We start from the raw sequence: 20023 nt of genomic DNA on the forward strand, positions 1-20023 counted from the left end.
TGATCCAAGAGTTGAGAACCACAATTATTTGGTTCAAATTTCTCACGGATTCATTGGTAATTAGATAGACAACTTGAAAAAAATAGCCATAAATCACAGTAGTAGTTTGAAATAGGTCATATGTCACTGTTCTGATTTATTAAATGTTCAAATTTTCCATTGGTTGACAAACTATGGCCATGGACCTGCAGCTCCACTGCTTGTTTTTCTAAATAAAGTGTTGACAGAACTTAAATGGCCATGTCCATATATTTACGTGTTGTTTGTTTTCTTACCACAATGGCAGACTTGATTAGTATGATGTGACTGAAAGTCACAGAGGCCAAAATATTTACTATCAGGCCTTTTATAGCAAAAGTTTGCTGACTCCTGAACTATTCCTGTTTCAGAGTTTACTTGTGAAAATGTACACCTACTACAGGTACTGGTGCATGAGAAGTGCTCAGTAAATAAATGGCAGAAACATATTAAATAAATAAATAAATCCAAAAAAGCAAATGGCAAGCTTATCACAAGCAGCCTAAATTAGCAACTAATATATCCCTTCCTTCATCTTAACTCTGTATCCCCTAGAGAAAATGCTTTTCCCATTACATTTGAGAATCCTTGATTTCAACAGGCTCTAAAAGACAAATTTATAATCTATAGATGCAGAATGACATCGAGAGAAATAACTTTCTGCAAAGAGAAACCACAAATGATTGAATGTGACAGCGGGCAGATAAGACAGAACAAAAATACGTGTCAGAATGAGATTTGTACCTTTTGGAGGCAAATTCCATTTCACTTTAGTATATATTAACACAGTATCAATCAACATCTAGTAACAGGAAATGAACTCAGCATAAATCATATTGAGTTAGAATCTCCTTGGCTATTTAATTTTCCTAAGTTCTTTATAACAATATAGCCAACAACTTTTTATTTTTACAGAATAACAGACTGTCCCTCAGAAAAATGGTCTTTTCCATAATTTACCTCATCTGTCATGTCTCTTTTGAGAAAGAATCTTCACATATCGATTTTAATTTTTAACGGCAAGCATTTTTTTTAACGCTAAACCCTGATTTGGGGCTGTAGATAAAAATATGTATTAAACGTTACTCCTGCTAACAAGATTTTATGTAACAAAAAAGAAAGAAGACACAAGATAATAATGACATTAACAGCCTCCAGGGACTCCATGGAGTCAGTAGTGCTTAGAAGGGCATTGGTGAGTGATTTCCTCATTCATCTATTCATTAATTTCCTGAATATTTATTGCCCCTATCACATGCCAGACCCTCACATTGCTCCTCCCAGGCAGAGTAGTGTAGGGATTCCCAAGGAGTCATCACTCTAGCGGGGAAAGAGACAATGCACAGGTACACCTGTCCAGACTGTGACTCTGAGCACAAGCGGAATAAAGAGGGAGACGTAAGGGAGAATAGCTCAGGGAAGGATCAGTATCCCCCACTCTCTCTAGAAATATTAACTTATTTGGATCTCTATCTATCTATCTATAAACAGAAAGAAAATCCCTAACCTATAAATTTATAAAGATTAAATATTTCAATGAGGTCCCTGGCGCTATGGTTAAGATATATTAAGTGTTCTAAAAAATTATTATTAGTATCAAAAAGTGTTATGTTATTTGACTACATCCTCCACATTTCCCCAATGGCAAGAAATCTACCCCCACACACACACTAAATTACACACAAAAAATTAATTATCATTTATTGAGGACTATACTCTATGCTTTGCATAAATTTCCTCACTTATTTTTCACACCTACTCATACTTCATGAATATACTGAGATTTAGAAGAATGAACTGTCTTGCCTGGTTTCATACAAACAGTAAGCAGCAGAACTAGAATGAGAAACCACACATGTCTGCCTTTGGAGCCTTAACCACTGAACAGTACCACAAAGCAGATGAGTCCATAACATTCATACTAATAATTTGTCAGCACCTGCTGATTTCCTTCATGTACTTTGTAGAGGACAGTGGTTTCCTAGTCAAACAAGTAAGAAGCAGATAAGACAAGCTTCATTCTGTCTGTTAGATGAACAAAGTGATAAAAGTGATAAACAAAGTGATAAAAGTGATAAAGCTGTCACTCCTTACTGAGGAGGTAGATTTCAAGACAGGATAAACAACACAACAGCCCCTCATTTTAGAAAGGTATAGCACATGTTACAATGTGTTTCCTTGTCCTGCTTTCAGTTAATCCTCATGCATATGTGGGATATCTTCTCACATGTTAAATGCAGAACCTTCTGGAGGACAATGGGTAATAAAGGCAAAACTTAAAACCAAGAGTTTTGATTTTGAATCACATTTGTAGCTCATCAAAAAGCTAAATTCAGTGAAAAAAGACTGAATTTATGGTTTGCTAAAGGCAAGAAGCATACTTCCCTCCTTTTGGCTATCTCCAGGAGTTCTTTAAAAGACAGCTAAGAAATTAGCTCTGTAACTCCAGACAGGCCCAAGCCATGGTACAGGCTGTCTCCCTGGGAGAGACACAGGTGCAGAAGGAGTTGGCTGCTTCCCTCGGACAAGGGCCTTTGTCCAAAAGTGTTAGTAGCAAGACAACTAAATGCCCACAGAATATTTGACACACTGAGAGTTTTACTTCTAGTTAGGAATCACCATCACCTTCTGTCCTCTCCATCATACACAGTTTATATTTTAAAAATACTGGCTCTGATTTCTCAGATCCCACTGTGCTAGTACCTAGGGGGTTTTCATCTGTATCTCAGTCTGCAGTGTCACCCTTCCTGGATCTCATAGCCAGAGAAGCACAGAGGAATAAAAGGGGATAGAAAATATCACCTTGGAAAAAGATCAGTATCTTCAGAGAATTGTTACAGCTACTAGCTGGAGTCTCAGCTCAGAGCTGCCAAGATGCCCCATTTAGAATTTCTAAGGTCTGGTTCCTAACAGAAAAATGACCAGGAGCAGCAGTAACCATGCCCTAGAGAGCAAAAATAAGAAACTAAAGCCAGATGTATTACAGCAGGCTTTTCCTCATGCTTGGCTCTTTACCAGTAATTCACCTGGAAGAGAGAACACTTAGAAAAGGCTAAATAGTGAACCCAACCTCCAGCAGACAAACTGTACCATTCTTTCAGCATGACTCCTGAAAAATTCAGAATGACATTTTATTTTCAAAATTCGCATGTTATTGTAATTTGAATCCTAATTCTGCCAGCTGAGTTTTTCTTTTCTCAGCATGTTTCCAAATATCCACCTCCTGTGAACAAGAAAACATCTAAGCCACAGGAGAGAAGCCAGCCTTTCATCATGCAGAATTATCAGACTCCATAATCGATACTGTAGCCTCCACGCTACAATAGTTGCCAATATTGCAGCAACTTTTATGTGGAATCTGGAGACTGAGTACAAGCTCTCAGCTATTTCCCACTATTAGCAAAAAAAAAAAAAAACTGAATTCAAGAACGTTTTAAAAATATATGTGTTCCAGCAGGACTTAATGTCACAGTGTGAATAGGAATATCTTTGTTAAGTGCTTTCCACATAAACCCTTGTGTGGACATTAGAATTAATTTTCATTGTCCCTGTTCCCCTCCCACATATAGCTTCCACCAATTCCAAATCTTAAGCCCCTATTTTGCTTTAGGTTTTGCAAGCATCGGGAAAAGAATTTCCTCCCCATAGTCAAGGTATTTGGCAAAGAGCAAAAGGAAACATTTGGAGTCAAACACACATACAAATACACCCTATAAAGATAGGGTGGCTTTCAATCATTAGTCTTTCAGTCTTTCTGACCTCAGTCTTATCTTTTGTAAAATGCAGGAAAAGTAGGACTGCTGTGAAGAAAATACCAAGCACTTTGCCTGGTACATGGTCGATATTTCATATGTCATAATTCTCTTCCTCCCTTCCATCTGCTAATTCATGTTGCCAAATTAAAATACCTTCAATTACCATCCTGATTTATTCCATTCTAGATTGCAACATCTTAAGAAAACACTGTACCATTCCCATCAACATACACTTTCAAAGCTTCTCAGAAAGCAAGGCTTATCATCACTTGAGGTCTCTCTTACACTGAGAAATCTTGGTATGTCAGCATTCAACCCCGGTTCCACTAGCAGGATTCATTTCAAAGTCCATAACTTTCCCCCACTCTTTGTGTGTGTTTTTATCTCTAACTTCATTCCTGAAAGAAAGTGCAGGCTTAGAACGGCCATACAATATCAGACTTGAATGCAGAGGTCTGCCTGTTTCCCAAAGAAGTACTTTCACACTTGTTCAGATATGCTTAGTTGTTTTGTTGGAGAACTCTGGGTGTCACAGAGGGTCTAATCATGTACTGTGTAGCAATATGTCATCATTTAATTCAATTGCTGTGCTCTTGTGTCTTCCATGTGGCAGTACCAACCTGTGATCTTGCATGTAGGTCCTCTAGTATAGATTCCCCTCAAATACTTGAGAAAGAGCTCTGCCTGCCTTCCTCAACACCCTCTAGAAGGGTGGAGGCAAATAGCTTTTTTTCCATTTCCCTGTATGCGCCACACTTATAATTTCATACTTGAAGAATCCTGTATCATCATTGTCCCCCTTAAGCCCTACTTCTTGCTGAAGCATTACCCACTGCAGCCAATGTTTCTCTCCTGTGAATCTCTGCTAATATTTTCATGTAATTTTTAATCAGAGTAGAGCCCAGAAAACCCTTGAAAATTCTTGCCAGAATGGCTCTTCTGAATGGGACACTCTGGTTTAGTAATGACAGATAGAGTCCAGAATCCATGCATTAGTATCCCTGGATGGCTTCTTGTCAAGAAATCCATAAGTAATGCACAGGAAAGAGTCTGTCAGTCCATGACCTCTCCACCATGAATCACCACCCGGATTTTATTCACTTTTATTGTACTTTAACTGACTTTGAGTTGATTCCAAGCCCCTTTCTGGCCCCATCATTCAAAATTTAAACCCCACCAATGATCTCACTGAATGGTATGAAGTGCCCCACACTGAGTATAGCTGTCTTTTAAAAACTGAATGTCCAGACTTAAGTCAAAACAAAGCAGAGCAATCTGCAAGAAGAAATTCCCAAAGTCCCCAATCAGTGGGAAAGCTTGGCTAACTTCAGATTTATTTAATTATCAAGTCAAGTTTATCTTTCAGTGGGCTCAATTAATACAACAGATTGCAAAAGGCCATTGATCACTTTGCTGAGGGCTATCTAAGAGCAAAATATCCCCAGTCACAGACGCTTTTGTTAATATGCAGAAAGCCAGAAAACAGAGTCCAAACACAGAATGTATTGTTACGCTTCAAAGGATGGCAATAGAATATTAAGGACTGTTTCATATTCATTAACCCAAAAAAGTTTCCAAAAGGAAATGCACTCTGAAAATGAAAGTATTCCAGCCAGAGGAAATGCAAGAACTACAGCACTTCACTGATTTAAAAATCCTAAACCACACATAGTACCACAATTACATCTTAACATTTGACAAAACTAAGTATTTACTCAATAATAATGCAACTGTGCATTGAGCACTTACTATGTGGCAGGCTTATGTACTAAGGACTCCTTCCAAGTATTTGTGCATCAGAGATGTCACAGAAGTTTGGTGTTGATTTACGTACTTCATGAAGTCAAAAATAGCTTTGGCATTGTACAGGGTAGGATCCAAAATTGATGTTGATGTTCATAAATTAAAATTACCTGCTATGATGCCCTTGAAAAGCCCTCAGTATACAGGAGGCAAATAGTCTTCAAATACAAGTTTAATAATGTGGTTGTCACTTCTTGTTACATGACTTTGCTTTTTTAACACAAATGCTTCTTTCACTCTACTTGAAATTGCCTGGAAATTTAGGCAAGGTTCAGACATAAGCCATGTGTCCTGCCCAGTGTCCTCAGAGGCAGAGATGAACTGTGAAATCAAGGTTCTGGATGCAAATTCCAACTCGTTCTTCTTTGCCTTCTAAGCTTTGTCACTCATCAACACATAGAAAATGTTCAGAATAGAAAATGTTCAGAAACCACAGCCTTATCTCCAAGACAAAAATAATAGCAAAAGTATCTGACTCATATACAGAATCAAAATTCAGATGTTCTTCTGAATCAGTACAAGAATTCCAACTAAATCACCTAGAGAACTGGGCATGAATCAAATCCTTATGACTAATAAGCTGACCTCTGGCAATTAATTAAAATGTCCCCAGTTCCCATGTAACCAGAACCTAATAAATGACTTGCTATTAATTGGGGTATAGTCCAAGAAATAGAACTTTCCATTATTTCATTGGATTATTTTTGCAATTTCAATTTTCTTGTTTGCTTATTTCCCCAGGAAAGAGATTGGCATGAAGGACTCCTAACTGCCCTGTTATGACAACTTTTCCTCCTCCCTAATCAGTACTCTCTAAATGTAGTACTCCAATTCGAAGCAAAAAACACATAAAGGATTCCAAGCTTACCAATAATTCTTGGCAACAATATTATCCCTTCCAAATAGTTTATAAACAATATTCGCAGCAAGTAGAAGTCTTCAACTCAATAAATATGTTGATATCTATAATTATCTGTAAACAAATAAGACCTAAAGTCAAAAGTTCTTAGTTCAATAACTAGCTTTGCTACTCATATATGTACTTCTCTGAGCTCAGTGTCCATTTCCAATATTCAATGACATGAAGTACTTTCCCTGCTAATTCCAAAAGAAATCAACAATTAACTGCTGTCTGAACCCCATTAGGGACTTAAGGGGTTGATGAGAAAGGTAGCATTTTGTCATGCATTGTCTTGATCTCATAAATGTGGCAAAGAAAGAAAGGGCAGATACTGAAAGGAAGAAAAAAAAAAAAAGCAATTCCACCTCTACAGTTGAGCAGATGCTGACCCCACTACTTTTGCCTGGATGCTCACCCTATTCTAGAACACAGCTCTAGCTCTTCCAATTGTCTTCTTCATCTTTCTCCTGGATCATAAATGTCCACCTCTGTAAGTGTTCCCTGTGCAAACAGAAAAGTTGTATTATCTTCCATCTCTGAAAATGTAAATTTAACCAACACACTTTGTACCCCTCTGGCAAGCCCACCATTTCTCTGCTCCCCTTACTAACAAAACTTTCAAAAGATACGTATATAATGACCATCTTCACTTCTCCCATTCTTTCCTTAACCCATTCCAAAAAGGTTTGTTGACAAATAAAGCTTTTATTCATAAAACAAACAATAATTTCATCCCCCAATTCCCATTTCCTCTTACTCATGTTTTTCTGTTTGATAGTTATTTCCAGTTTTCAAGAGTAGTGTAAGAATACATCCCACCTGGGGTTTTGTTTTTTTTCTTTAGGCTACCTTTCCTGAGTACTTATACCTCTGTAAAATCAGTTAGTATTTTATACTGGATATTTTAATAATAATTATCTCTCAAAATTTCTTCTAAGATTAAAGGAGTGTTTAATATTCTTGGATACTTTCTATCTTAAAAGGGAATATGCAAACCAGCAACTCTACCCCTATGAAGTAAAATAAGAAGAAATAAAAGACAAGATAAATTAAAAAACATACATTCATATAAAATTGCACACAGATATACATAACAATATTGTTCATTATAAGTAAAAAGTGGAAATAAATGCATAAATAAATGTGAATATACATACTGTGGAATATTATCCAGCTATAAAAATATTATGAAGTATCAATGTGTGCTACAGTGTGCTTCACCGTATAAACATTATGCTAAGTGAAAGAAGTCAGGTAGAATCAAAAGATTGCATGATTTCATTCATATAAAATGCTCAAAATAGGCAAATTTATGGGTGTGACATAGGTTCATCGTTGCCTAGATCTGGGGAAGGTGGGGAAGTTGGAGCAGTATTAATGGGTACTAAGTTTCTTTAACAAGTAATGAAACTGTTCTAAAATTTGATGGTGACGATGGTTTCATAACTCTATGAATATACTAAAATCTCTTGAATTATGCATTATAAGTGGGTGAATTTAATTATTTATCAATTATATCTCAGTAAAGCAGTATACAGTAATATAACCAGTCATAAGGCAAGCCCATAGCATGGATCCTTGTTGTGCTATGCTGAGAATGGCACTTCACTCCTGTGGACATCCTCCAAAATCCCACATGATAATTAAATATAATGCAGCATCCTTAAAGGAATCTTAGAATAGGAAACACACACACACACAAACATTAGGGGGAAAATTAATGAAAGCTCAGTAAGATCCAGAGCTAACTCACTTTATATAACTCCATATAAAACTATCAACAAGTTCATTAATGGGACAAACATGTCATGCTAAGGAAGAGATTAATAATACAGGGGCTTTGGTGTGAGACATATAGAAATTCTTTGCATTATCTTTATAACATCTTAATTAATCTAACACTCTTCTAAAAAAGGCAATATACAAATGTTGGCTAATAGTTTCAGACCTTTTATTAAGAATCATAGCACTATTAACACAGATAGTAGTTACTAATACAAGATTCCTCCTCTGACTAGAATAAAGAACACAAACTGTTTCTCCATGGAGCACACACATGAAGAGTGGTACTTGTGCCCACTTGTGGAACTATAATCTTAATTTTAGCAATCAGATAGAAATCTATCCAATTCACATCTTTAAAAATGAAATTGTAGAATAGAATCTTTATCTAGTTGCTAAAGAAGGACTGAATCTGAATTCTTTTATGAGAATTCTTGCCATTCATTGTATTATTTAAATACAGTAAAGAGTAAAAGATATATGGCCGTGCTTAACATCAAAATTGCCAGGTGACCCTCACCTAAGAAGATAACCCTTAGCCATGTTGGTCAAGGACAGAGGCCCATCCTGCCAAGATCCACCAGTGCCCACCCTGCTCGTCTCAACCATCTCTCGGGGCAGTCTCCCTCTTTAAACATCATGTTTACATCAATTGATTTTCACAGACTCATTTGCTTGCTGACAGTGTACTCTGAACAAATGGCTGCCTGCTTCCACGTTGACTAAAATGGCTCCACAGAGCTGGGGTTTTCAGGACTCAGCACTCTGCCCTGCAGCTCATTTGTAGTTCATTTGGCAGCAGTGTCTCTCCTTCTGCCCTAATACTGCAGGCCAGATACTCCTCATCACCTCATCATATACATATAACATCTTTTGTAGTGGTTTTCACAGCTTCCTAGGGAAAGAACTCCACTTCTTTACATGTTCTGCAATTGAAACTTGCATGCTAAGTTATTTCTTGGCTCCATAATACAACTTCCAGATAGTTACACACACCAAATCTCACCAGAGACAAACTTTCTGTCTCTCTGTACCTTAAGATTTTGGCAAGGGCAAGAAAGTCCTTGCTAAACACACTTCTAGTCCAAATCCAGACCAGTAGCTCTCATAGAACCCAAACTTCCTGCTGTCTGAGCATTTGTCACACTGTATTGTAACTGCCCACCAGATTTAAGATGCACGAAGGCATTGGCAATATCTCTCTAGATCACTGCTGAGTCATCAAGAGCCAGCATGTTAGTACACACAGTAGGGATGCATGGAACAAATGGATAAATTCCTTCTCAATCATTACAACAGCTGCAGGTATAACTGTGGCCAAGCACTTGCTGAGCATGTGTGGCATTCTGGGTTCCAACCCCAGTACAAAAAAAAAAAAAAATGCTTTGCCAGGCTTGGTGGCATGCCTGTAGTGTCAGCTACAGTCTGAGACAGGAGTTTGAGACCAACCCAGGCAGCAATAGAGACTTCATCTCAAAAACACAATCAAAACAAAATAAAACATTGCGGTGGTGCACACCTGTAATCCCAGTAGCTCAGGAGGCTGAGGAGGAGGATTATGAATTCAAAGCTAACCTCAGCAACTTAGTGAGTTGCTGAGCAACTCAGCAAGACCCTGTCTCTGGATAAAATATTTAAAAAGAGCTTGAGATGTGGCTCATTGGTTAAGCACCCCTGCAACAATCCCCAGTACCAAAAACTAAAATAAAATAGAAGCTGTATGATCATTCCCCAATTTGTCATGATGTTTCTGAAGACTTGTAAGCCTTAGCACAGAGAATGAAAAATAATTGCCCAATTTCAAACCTACATTTTCATCACTTTATTTTGGATAAGGAATAACAGCAGAAATAAAATCCTAATAACCACAGTGAAATTAATTTGGCATGAAAAATCATCTCTGGAATATTTTCTTTCTAGGAATTTATTCTTATACTGAGAAAAAGCTGTTAAAATCTAAGCAGGAAATCTATTAAAACTTGTGGACATTTTAGAATATGATTAAACCTAATCAAAGATATTTGAAATAAACTAAGAAAATTATGGGTGTGTTTGAATATATTCACTATCATCTCACTGGAGACAAGTTTCCTCTTAGTCTTAGATACATCATTGTTATCTGCTTCATTTTATACCTCCTTAAAATTCTTCTATTTCAAACAAAAAGTTTAAATATATCGAGGCTTCATGTTACTAACATCTAACCTTCATTTAAGAGAGATTTTTTAATATTAAAAAATAAAACCTTTGCCAGATTCTTCTCACAGTACATTGGAATACTAAAACTTAGAAAATGATCATCGTTACATAGTCTGAAATAATGCCTTCCATGCCCAAATTTATTCAACTTTTCTGAGGCCTGCTTCCTGTCACATGTTGTACTAAATCCCTGAGAGCAGAGAAGTGAATATAAATTTACCTCTGCCCTGAAGAATCTCACCATTTGTTGGGAGAAATGAACAAATACAGATCATTACAATGAAATGTTTGGTGGTGATGTCAAAATATGCATGGGAGGCTACAGAAGCACACAGGAGACAGACTACTTGAGACAGGTTGTCCTTTTATAACACAATGAAAGTTGCTCCCTGCATTGATATTAGTGAAAAAAATGCAGGCAGGTGTTACATACAGATTCAATGTTTCACCTGACAGTTGTAGAGAAAAATGTAAAGCCGATGAAGTTCAACTTTTCTTCTGAAATTTGGTAGCAATAGATGTGTTGGGTTTATACTTAGAAGAAGTTAAATGTTTTGATGACCCTAATGGGAACAACACAGTAAAAATCTCCTTGTTGAAATGCAAAAGACTTTCATGAGGGGGTGGGAGAGGTTGTTTAAGAAGGAAAGGAGCATGGCCTTTCCCTTGGATAGACTTGGGTTTGAATAACACTCCTGATACTGCACATGTGTTTTTAGAGAAGTTGCATAAACTCTCTAAAACTTCAACTTTCTAAACTTCTTTATATGCAAAATAAAGCTAAAACTAATTTACCCATGAAGTTATTATAAGCATTTAATAAATGCTAGTTATATAGTACTTATCAGATTACCTGGGCCATCTTTAAAGGATTCAAATGTGACAATAGCAATCTAATTGTAAATCAAGGCAAGGATTCCAGTGTAGGATCCTTCCAGTATAGGCAGGTATTAAAGCACTGATCCCATGATAGAGGATCTGGAGTACTAGACAGGGGATAAAGACAGGGCTGTGGGTGACCCTGAAGATTATGGTGATGATGACAATGAGGTGATGACCACCATAGCTCCCCTCAAAGCTCAGAATATTTGTCACTGAGTGGAGTCTTGGATTTCCTAGGACCAACTAAAATATTTATGTACAATCTTGAAAGTCTACTTCAGAAAAATCAGGTTCCAGTTAGCCTGCAAACTGCGTGGATACTCCCAAACTCAAAAAGAACTCCGAATCACTGGAATGTGTCATCTGGTGTTATGTGAATCACATCTTCCCAAAGAACACCTTCGCTATTCCAGTGGTAAAATATGGATGGTTAGTATATTCTAGGCACTGAGTCAGAAACAAAGTTCAGCCAGCAGTGAGTGGGATGGGATGGAACAGCCTGGGACACATTCTTGGAGAGCAGAAAGAGTTTGAAGACTGGAAGCAGAGCAGACACTGTACCTTGAAAGTAGATGGATAGCTCACCAGTGTCATTGCAGGGAAGTAGGAGGAAGAAGAGTGATACAAAAAGGAATGAAGGCTGTGTGCCCATAGGAGAAATCTGGGAGGAAATTCCATTTGGAGAGCTGAGGAAGGAGGGAAGCTATCACTAAAGATCAAGGAAGAAGAGCAGCAAGAGGGTAGCATTGTTCCACAATACAGAACTCATGAGGATTTCTTAGATGGGATGCAAGAGGAATAGTCAAGTGTCAGACAAAGCCCAAGATCAGAAGACTCAGAATGCTGGGGGAGCAAGGCAGACACCCAGCACAGGGAACCAGGGCTTCTATTACCAGGTTTACATATAAGGGTGGGAACCGAGGAGATATTAATGGCAGAGTAAATCTCTAAATGCAAAATGCTTATTTCTACACTAAAGAAAATTTAAAAGCCATAAGGGCAGGATAATCCCCCTCAATGCCAGAACAAAAGGGTAGCTGCTGGTGAGGACTTTGTTGCAGTAGTTGAAATTAAAAGCAATGAGGGACGAAAAAGATCGGTTCATTCTATTTTGATAGTTTTCACATTCAGCCCATCTAGGAAGTTGGGCCTGAGGAAACTGAAATCTTTCAAACTCTATGAGAGATTGAAAATTTATTTTTAAATGTATAAATTGTTGCTTTTAAGGAAAAGCAACCAAAGACGATCAGTAGCATGATTTTCATGCATCTCATGTAGATGAAGTATTATGGTCCTTTATATTGTCATAAATTAAAGGATAACATTTCCATGGTGTTTTACAGTTTTCAAGTCCCAACACACTCATTATTTCATTTTATTCCTCAAAAACCTTATGAAGTAAATGAAACTTTATGAAGTAAATGAAATGATCAGGCAAATATGCAGATATACAAAAGAATACACAGATTAATGACTTAAGGTATTAAAACCTCATGTGGATCAGACCCAGATAATGTAACTCTGAGTACCGTCCAATCCCCAACATTTTACTGAGAACTGAGGTAAGAGAAGAATCTGTTAAATTATGCCCTTTGATAGTCTTATCCCTGGTGACATTGGATATTAACCTTCTTCTACCTATTGTCCCACCTCTTATGCTTTGCTTTATGGGGGGGGGGGGGGTAAAATTCCAGAATTTTCCTCTGTCCTGCACCTCCCTCTAATCTGAAATGAATCTGAGCAATGAGAGGAGCAAAAGCTTGGGATTCAGGCTGACATGGATTCCAATTCCAGCTCTAAGACTCCACAACTTGTTTTCTATTATTAAAAAAAAAAATGGTAGCCACTATTATTGTGGAGGGTAATTAAACTTTTTGAATGTGATAACAAATGTAAAACATCTGGTACATAGTAGACATTTAATGACCATTGCATTTTTGCCTTCTCTTTTTCACACTATTATGTTACCCTATTTGATTTAGGAAGGCAATATTGACTACATTTTGCAGATGAGCTATAAGAAAGATAAATTCTTAGGACCACACAAAAGGCAAGAAGAGATGGACTTGGACCTTTATTTCCTAAGGCTCATCATTGACAGTTTCAGTGTCTTGTCCTAACATCCTCTTAGGCCAACTTTAATTCTAGCTGGTACTATAGTAGATGGTCCTCGTCTACAGACAACATCCCACTTTAGGCATCCCCTATTCCCTATGTATCTCCTCTTCTCTGCCTCAAGTTTCTCTCTAACATCCCTAGGAATTCCCAAGCAAGAAAGTCATGGAAATACAGAGGGTTTCAAATCCCTTTGGGCACCTTTCAAGAAATGGGAGCAGACTGCCAGTGGATAAATGCCCCAGACTCTCTTCTTTCAGACACATGATTCGTTCTGAAATGCATTGAGTTTGGTGGGCTACATTTTCCTACAGAGTAAACCATCTCAATAGCCTTCCCTATTTTGACTTTTCCTCTTCTATCACATTTTTCTTACATCCTCAATCCTGCTTTCTGGGTTCACCTCCCAAATGAATGACTTACACCTGAGTCCTTGTCTCAGACTTCATCTTGGGAAACCAAAGCTTGGGTAGGGAGAGGGAAAACTATTTGGCTTTGCTCTCATTGATGTTTGTGCTGCGTTTTCTCTTTTTCTCCACAGGTCACCAAGATGCTGGCAGTGGTTGTAATTCTGTTTGCCCTTTTATGGATGCCCTACAGGACTCTTGTGGTTGTCAACTCATTTCTCTCCAGTCCTTTCCAAGAAAATTGGTTCTTGCTCTTTTGCAGAATTTGCATTTATCTCAACAGTGCCATCAACCCAGTGATTTACAACCTCATGTCCCAGAAATTCCGTGCAGCCTTCAGAAAGCTCTGCAACTGCAAGCAGAAGCCAACAGAAAAGCCTGCTAACTACAGTGTGGCCCTAAATTACAGTGTCATCAAGGAGTCAGACCATTTCAGCACAGAGCTTGATGACATCACTGTCACTGACACTTACTTATCTGCTACAAAAGTGTCTTTTGATGACACCTGCTTGGCTTCTGAGGTAACCTTTAGCCAAAGTTGATTGATGAATTAGACAAAAATGGACCACAAAGTAAATGAGAATCCGTGCAGTTATCCACAAAAGACAGAAAACAGCCAATGCTCAAATGTGAAGAGAGAGCAGATAGCCTTTCCACTGCTCTCCCAAGTCCTGGCCCGAGGCACTTTAAACCATGAGAATGATTCAGATTTTTCTTCTTACAAAACTAGTATCACAAAAATATGGGAGCAGATCTGTGAAATAGCTAAATGGGGAAAACTGAGAGTGTGGCCCCTTTCGTTTAATTTGGAAAATCAATTTTGTATAAAAGTTTCAATAAAATTCAGACATCAAGTTAGGTGGAGTGGCACCCACCTATAATCCCAGTGGTTCAGGAGGCTGAGGCAGGAGGATCCTGAGTTCAAAGCCAGCTTTACCAACTTAGAGAGACCCTAAGCAATTCAGAGAGATCTTGTCTCCAAATAAAATATTTCAAAAAGGGTTGGGGATGTGACTCAGTGGTTAAGTGCCTCTGGTTCAATCCCGAGGACCAAAAAGAAAAAAAAAAATCCAGACATCAATTTTAAATTATTCGTAATTATGTTACCAAATGTGAGCCCTCCAAATTATTTATATACTTGGTAATTTGGCAACATGCAGATTTTTAAATGTTTTCATTGGGTATTTTACTTTAACAAAGTTCAGTTATTTCATGAATATCTGAAAGTATAGGGTAATATAGGGAAAAACATTTATTCATTGAGTAAAAATGATATTTCTGACCAACATGTTAACTATATTAAAAATGTTGTTTATAAAATTTGGAAGTAATTTTTATATCTTACAGAGTAAAATAATCATTAAACTTTAATGTAAAATAAACCTCAAAATTATAAATTGAGGAAGCATATTGATTTGATTTGGAGATGAACCAGCTCTTATCAACTATTTAATGCTCCTAAATGATGGATGGGGCAGGAGCAATATTCACATTAAATAGCCGTGAACACACAAACTAATATACAATTAATATTGACATATAACAGCCAACACAAGACCAAGTATTAAAAATAAGGTTTTAACTTTTTCTCTGAAACTTTTAAGGAAGAAAATCCTTTCTGAACATTCTTGTGTATAAACTACTGAGCCATGTCAAGAGAATCCTTCTAACTGAATCAAGCATAAAAGTCTGAAACATTCTCAAAGTTATAGTTGTTATTCCAAGTCAGCCAAAATCTGGCTATTACACTTCAAGACAAGGACTCCCCCTGAGCATTGTAGTCTATGGATTTTAACATGTCTGAAATTGTCTTTTCTTCCTGTCTGCTTGTCATTAGTAGTTTTTTGGTTGTTGTTTTTTCTTCAAAATCTAGTGACATTTTGTTTACCGATTCTAAATCAAAGCAACGTGAAAGTCTATTGATTTTATTTTTAATTGAGTTAAAACTGATATCATCCTATCATCAGTGTCTTATCTTTATAGTTTTGACTTAGACCTGCTATTCCAGGGATTATTAGACAAGTGTATATGTGACTCTTCCCCAGACATTTGTCAGCCCTGCTTTAATACCTTTTAAATGACTCACCTACTGAGATTTGGTCAATCAGCATCTCCAAGGGTATAAACTACCTGTGGTGATGGTTCAGTAATCACTGATTTTTTAATAACTGGATCTAAAAGTACCTGTACTTTTAAGCACCGCATAGACTAGCATCTTCGCTCTACAGCCTATATTCCTATTTCATGGAGATTTTTCTGGAACCTAATTGCTAATGATGACTACCTGTCTCCACCTTCTGTGCTAAAATACTACTTCATGGAGAGTCTGTCGTCCAGAACCTCATTCCAGAATATGCTTCTGAAACTTTGCCTCATCTACTCCAGGAAGACATTCTATCATTGTATCAGTAAGTAAATGCAAACAAAGATTTATAGAAAATACCCTAAAGTCTAACTGCATGTCACTGAATAATCAACTTTAACTGAATTTTCATCCTGGATTAAATATTAGTCTTGGAATCATATAAGTAGAACACTAAAGTGACCCAGTCCGAAATCTTACAAGCATATATGCAAATACATACAAATACATACACATGTGTACATAAATTGCTTAACAAAGGGGATTGGAATATATTAGATTTTTTTCATTAGGGCAAAGAACCAATATTATTGAGTATCTATGTCTTAGGCATGGTAGGGTAAGTACTGAAATCAACATTATCTTCACCACAGTATCACTAGAATTGTGATTTCTCTGATGATAAGACCAGGAATCAGGCATTCATTCTCTAAATAGTATAGCTACTAAGGAGGACAAATGGAGAAAATATGTTTTCTTTTTTAAAGCTGACATACTAATTAAATTCTTATGACCTGATGGCCTAATTACACACACACACACACATACACACACACGCGCACACACACACACACATCTATATATATATAATATCTTTGAAGAATGATAATATCAAATGTTGAAAAAATATGAACAGTTTTACTTGATATACAGAACATAATATACTTCTCTGACACTTTGAAATTTAATAAATGGGCTCAGATTTTCCATTTTAATTTTTAAAAAGTTATTCACTAATAATCTGTTAGTTTTAGACTATAAGGGAAATTCAAAAGAATGCAGTTCATGCTGTTTTATCTCTTAAGCAAATGCCATTATAACATTAAATGTTCCTGTATAATGTCCAATAGCAAGTTGGATTTACACAGAAGAGATATAACATTCTAAAATATTCTTTACCACACTAAACTAAATCACAAAGTGTTTCCATAAATAATTAAAACAATATGCTGTTGCATGAAAAATAAAGTGGTAAATAAAAAACTGTTGGTGGAATGAAGTAATGTTATTAAGAGATTTCCTTAATAAAATTCCTTGAGGCATTTTATTATTTCCAACTTTATTAATTAATTGCTGAGTATCATTGGTTACATCTTCCACCTGAAGTATGTGAATATAGGGTAAAGATCATGAATAGGGCAAGTGAACATAAATTCCCTCTTTGGATTTCTTCATCAATATTGTGAGTATATTTCTGAAGTTTAACATACAACTCAAATACTCTCAAAGCCAAGAATAAATAGAAAAAGTCCAAACTCTATAATCACTCTTAAAGAGATTAAATAAACAGAACCAAGCACCTTGATAATCAATGAAAAGAAATGACTGATTAGAGCTAAACTAGAGAAGTCTCAGGACACTATAGCTATAAAAACCTAGTACAGTGTAACTAAGTCTTAAGTGGATACTTGGATTGTTATATTTCCAGACTCTGTTGGAATAATAAGGACAATGTTTTGGTAAACGTGGGTTTACACAGTTTGAGACTGCTCTTAAAAAATGAGTTGCATCATTCTACAGTTTGTTAAATCTGTAAACATAATAGAAGAGAAAGACATTAACTTTTTAGTAGAAAAGATTTTAAATGAGTAACCTGCGATTCTACAAATTGTATAAATATATTCAGTATTATTTTTGCCTCTTGACTGCAATTCACAGAGGGAGTGGAATATTTGTGTATGAAATAAGGAAACTAGATGTAAATCACTGAGCACTCAGGAGCAAGGAGTTCATCCCAAGTTCAAAGAAAAATTTTTCAAATGTTTGGAATCATTTGTTCCCTTACGAAGGAGGGCACCATCATAAAAATCTCTAGCAATTTATTTTCTGTTTCTTTAGCTGTCTACAGTAAATAGTCATCAAAACCAAGATTTGACTGAGCAAATTTGTTGTCAGGATAATACACAGGAGGAAGTCCTATAGAGCCCTGTAGTGATGGGTATTTTTTCCTTTTCTCCCCCTCCCAATCAAATGCTCCTCCCTCCGTGAGCTTTACTTTTCTAGGAGCAGAAAGATTTATCCAACTTCATTCAAGACTAAAACTGGACATCAAATATATTAAGTAAAACTCTTAAGTGTTCTTCAAATTTATTTATGTATGAGAAAAAGTTTTTTTTTTCTAAATCACTTTTAAATTATGGAAAAAAAGTGATGCTTCTGAAATTTCTATTAACGATGTCCTTATTTACATGATAAGACTCAGGTGGAATTGAGCTGCTTAAAATAGCCTTTTTTTTTAAACACAGAACTAGGCACACGTTTTGCATTTCATAGGTTTCAGTCAAAAACCAACAGCAGAACACTCAATAGATGCAAAACTGCTAAAGGGACCTATGGAAGAAAACAAAAGGTTTTTTCCATCCTTAAAAAGCTCACAATCCGGTAAGAGAAACAAGACCCATATAATATCACCTCAAAGATATAACTGTGGGTACTAATTAGAATATGAGTTGGAGATATTAGAAATACATTTTAAGGAAGCAATTATTAGTGTATTTAGCAATGTTTTAAGATGATATCATATACAGATCATTTACATATTCTGATTCTATTTTATAAACTATAATTAGAAAATCCAACCATTTTAATTTTTAACTTCACTGACCACAAATAAGACCTGATAATATTTTCCTTGTATGTTTGGTCTATAAGTTATGATCTCAAATCACTCAGGACCTAGCCTCATTACAAGAGTTATACTTTGGGGAAAAATTTTGTTACTGAGATGACAAAATAACTCCGACTATTGACATAGTCAGCACCAAATGAACTTCACTAATGCAAACTAAATCTATGTGGTTCCTATTTTAATATTCAAATAATCTCTTCTGACAAAAGTAATCATGAATGTTTTTACACAATATCATCAGGGCTATTTACATTCTTCCACACCAAGCACATTCATGGTAAATTCAATATAAGTTGATTGATTTACATTTTGGGAATTACATCTTGAAAAAAAAAATTTAAAGGCCAGATAAAGTAGTACAGTAAAGATAGCACATTGTCCAGAACTTTCAAAGCTGAATGTAGCAAGAAAACAAGATCGTTTTAATGGCCAATAAGCAGCAAATCCACATAATGACTGCCTACAAGTCCTCATGGAGGAACATCTAGGTCAAGCCCACACTACAGACTCTCTACTGGAATAATGGAAATGCAAGCACTTTAAAAATTACAAAAGTTAAAAGGATGAGATAAACAATAGAGTCAGCTTGAGCTCCTGTAATCCTATGAGTGATTATTTCATTCTTCAAAGAAGAATGGCCTTAATTCTTTTGCATGTAGTTGTTCTGTGCCAGAAAAGAACATGAACTCCCTGAAAAAGAGCTGATTGATAAAGATGGACCCTTTTCAGGAAGAAACAAAAAAAACAGATGCAATATGACAGTAGAGTAAAATTCCACCTGACCAGAGGTCTGAATGCAGATGTCTGTAAGAATACTCTATACTCCTGCAACAGCAAAAAGATACCCCAGTAAGAAAGCAGAGTATTTACGTACTAGCCCCAGATCATAAACCACCCCTCCCTGCTTTGATACACAGAATTAGCTGGGAGCTCATCTTAAAATGTGCTTTTTTTTTTTTTTAAGTTTTCTTTTTGTCCCCGACACTAGAGATTTTCACTTACTCGGTGATTTTGATGCCTATAGTTCTCTGAGCACACCTCAAAAACCTCTGGTTTCTGAGCCCCCATGTGGAACCTCCAAGGCTTTTAGTTATCCCAAAATTTATAAAGAAAAACTCCTTGAGGGCAAGTCTATTTCATCTTTGAATTCTACAAATTATCTAAACTTGG

General features: G+C 36.4%; 1 protein-coding gene across 1 annotated transcript in view; it reads left to right on the forward strand.

Annotated features, from left to right (window-relative positions):
• The window catches only part of Trhr (thyrotropin releasing hormone receptor), a 39351-nt gene extending 19713 nt beyond the window's left edge, over positions 1–19638 (forward strand). Inside the window, exon 3 of the mRNA XM_015486508.2 lies at positions 13997–19638. Coding sequence (XP_015341994.1) covers positions 13997–14404 — 408 coding nt within the window. The 3' untranslated portion in view covers positions 14405–19638. The remainder of the gene's footprint in view (positions 1–13996) is intronic.
• The last annotated feature ends 385 nt before the right edge of the window (positions 19639–20023 follow it).

This window comes from Marmota marmota, unplaced genomic scaffold (genome assembly GCF_001458135.2).
Source record: "Marmota marmota marmota unplaced genomic scaffold, marMar, whole genome shotgun sequence".
Taxonomy (NCBI): domain Eukaryota; kingdom Metazoa; phylum Chordata; class Mammalia; order Rodentia; family Sciuridae; genus Marmota; species Marmota marmota.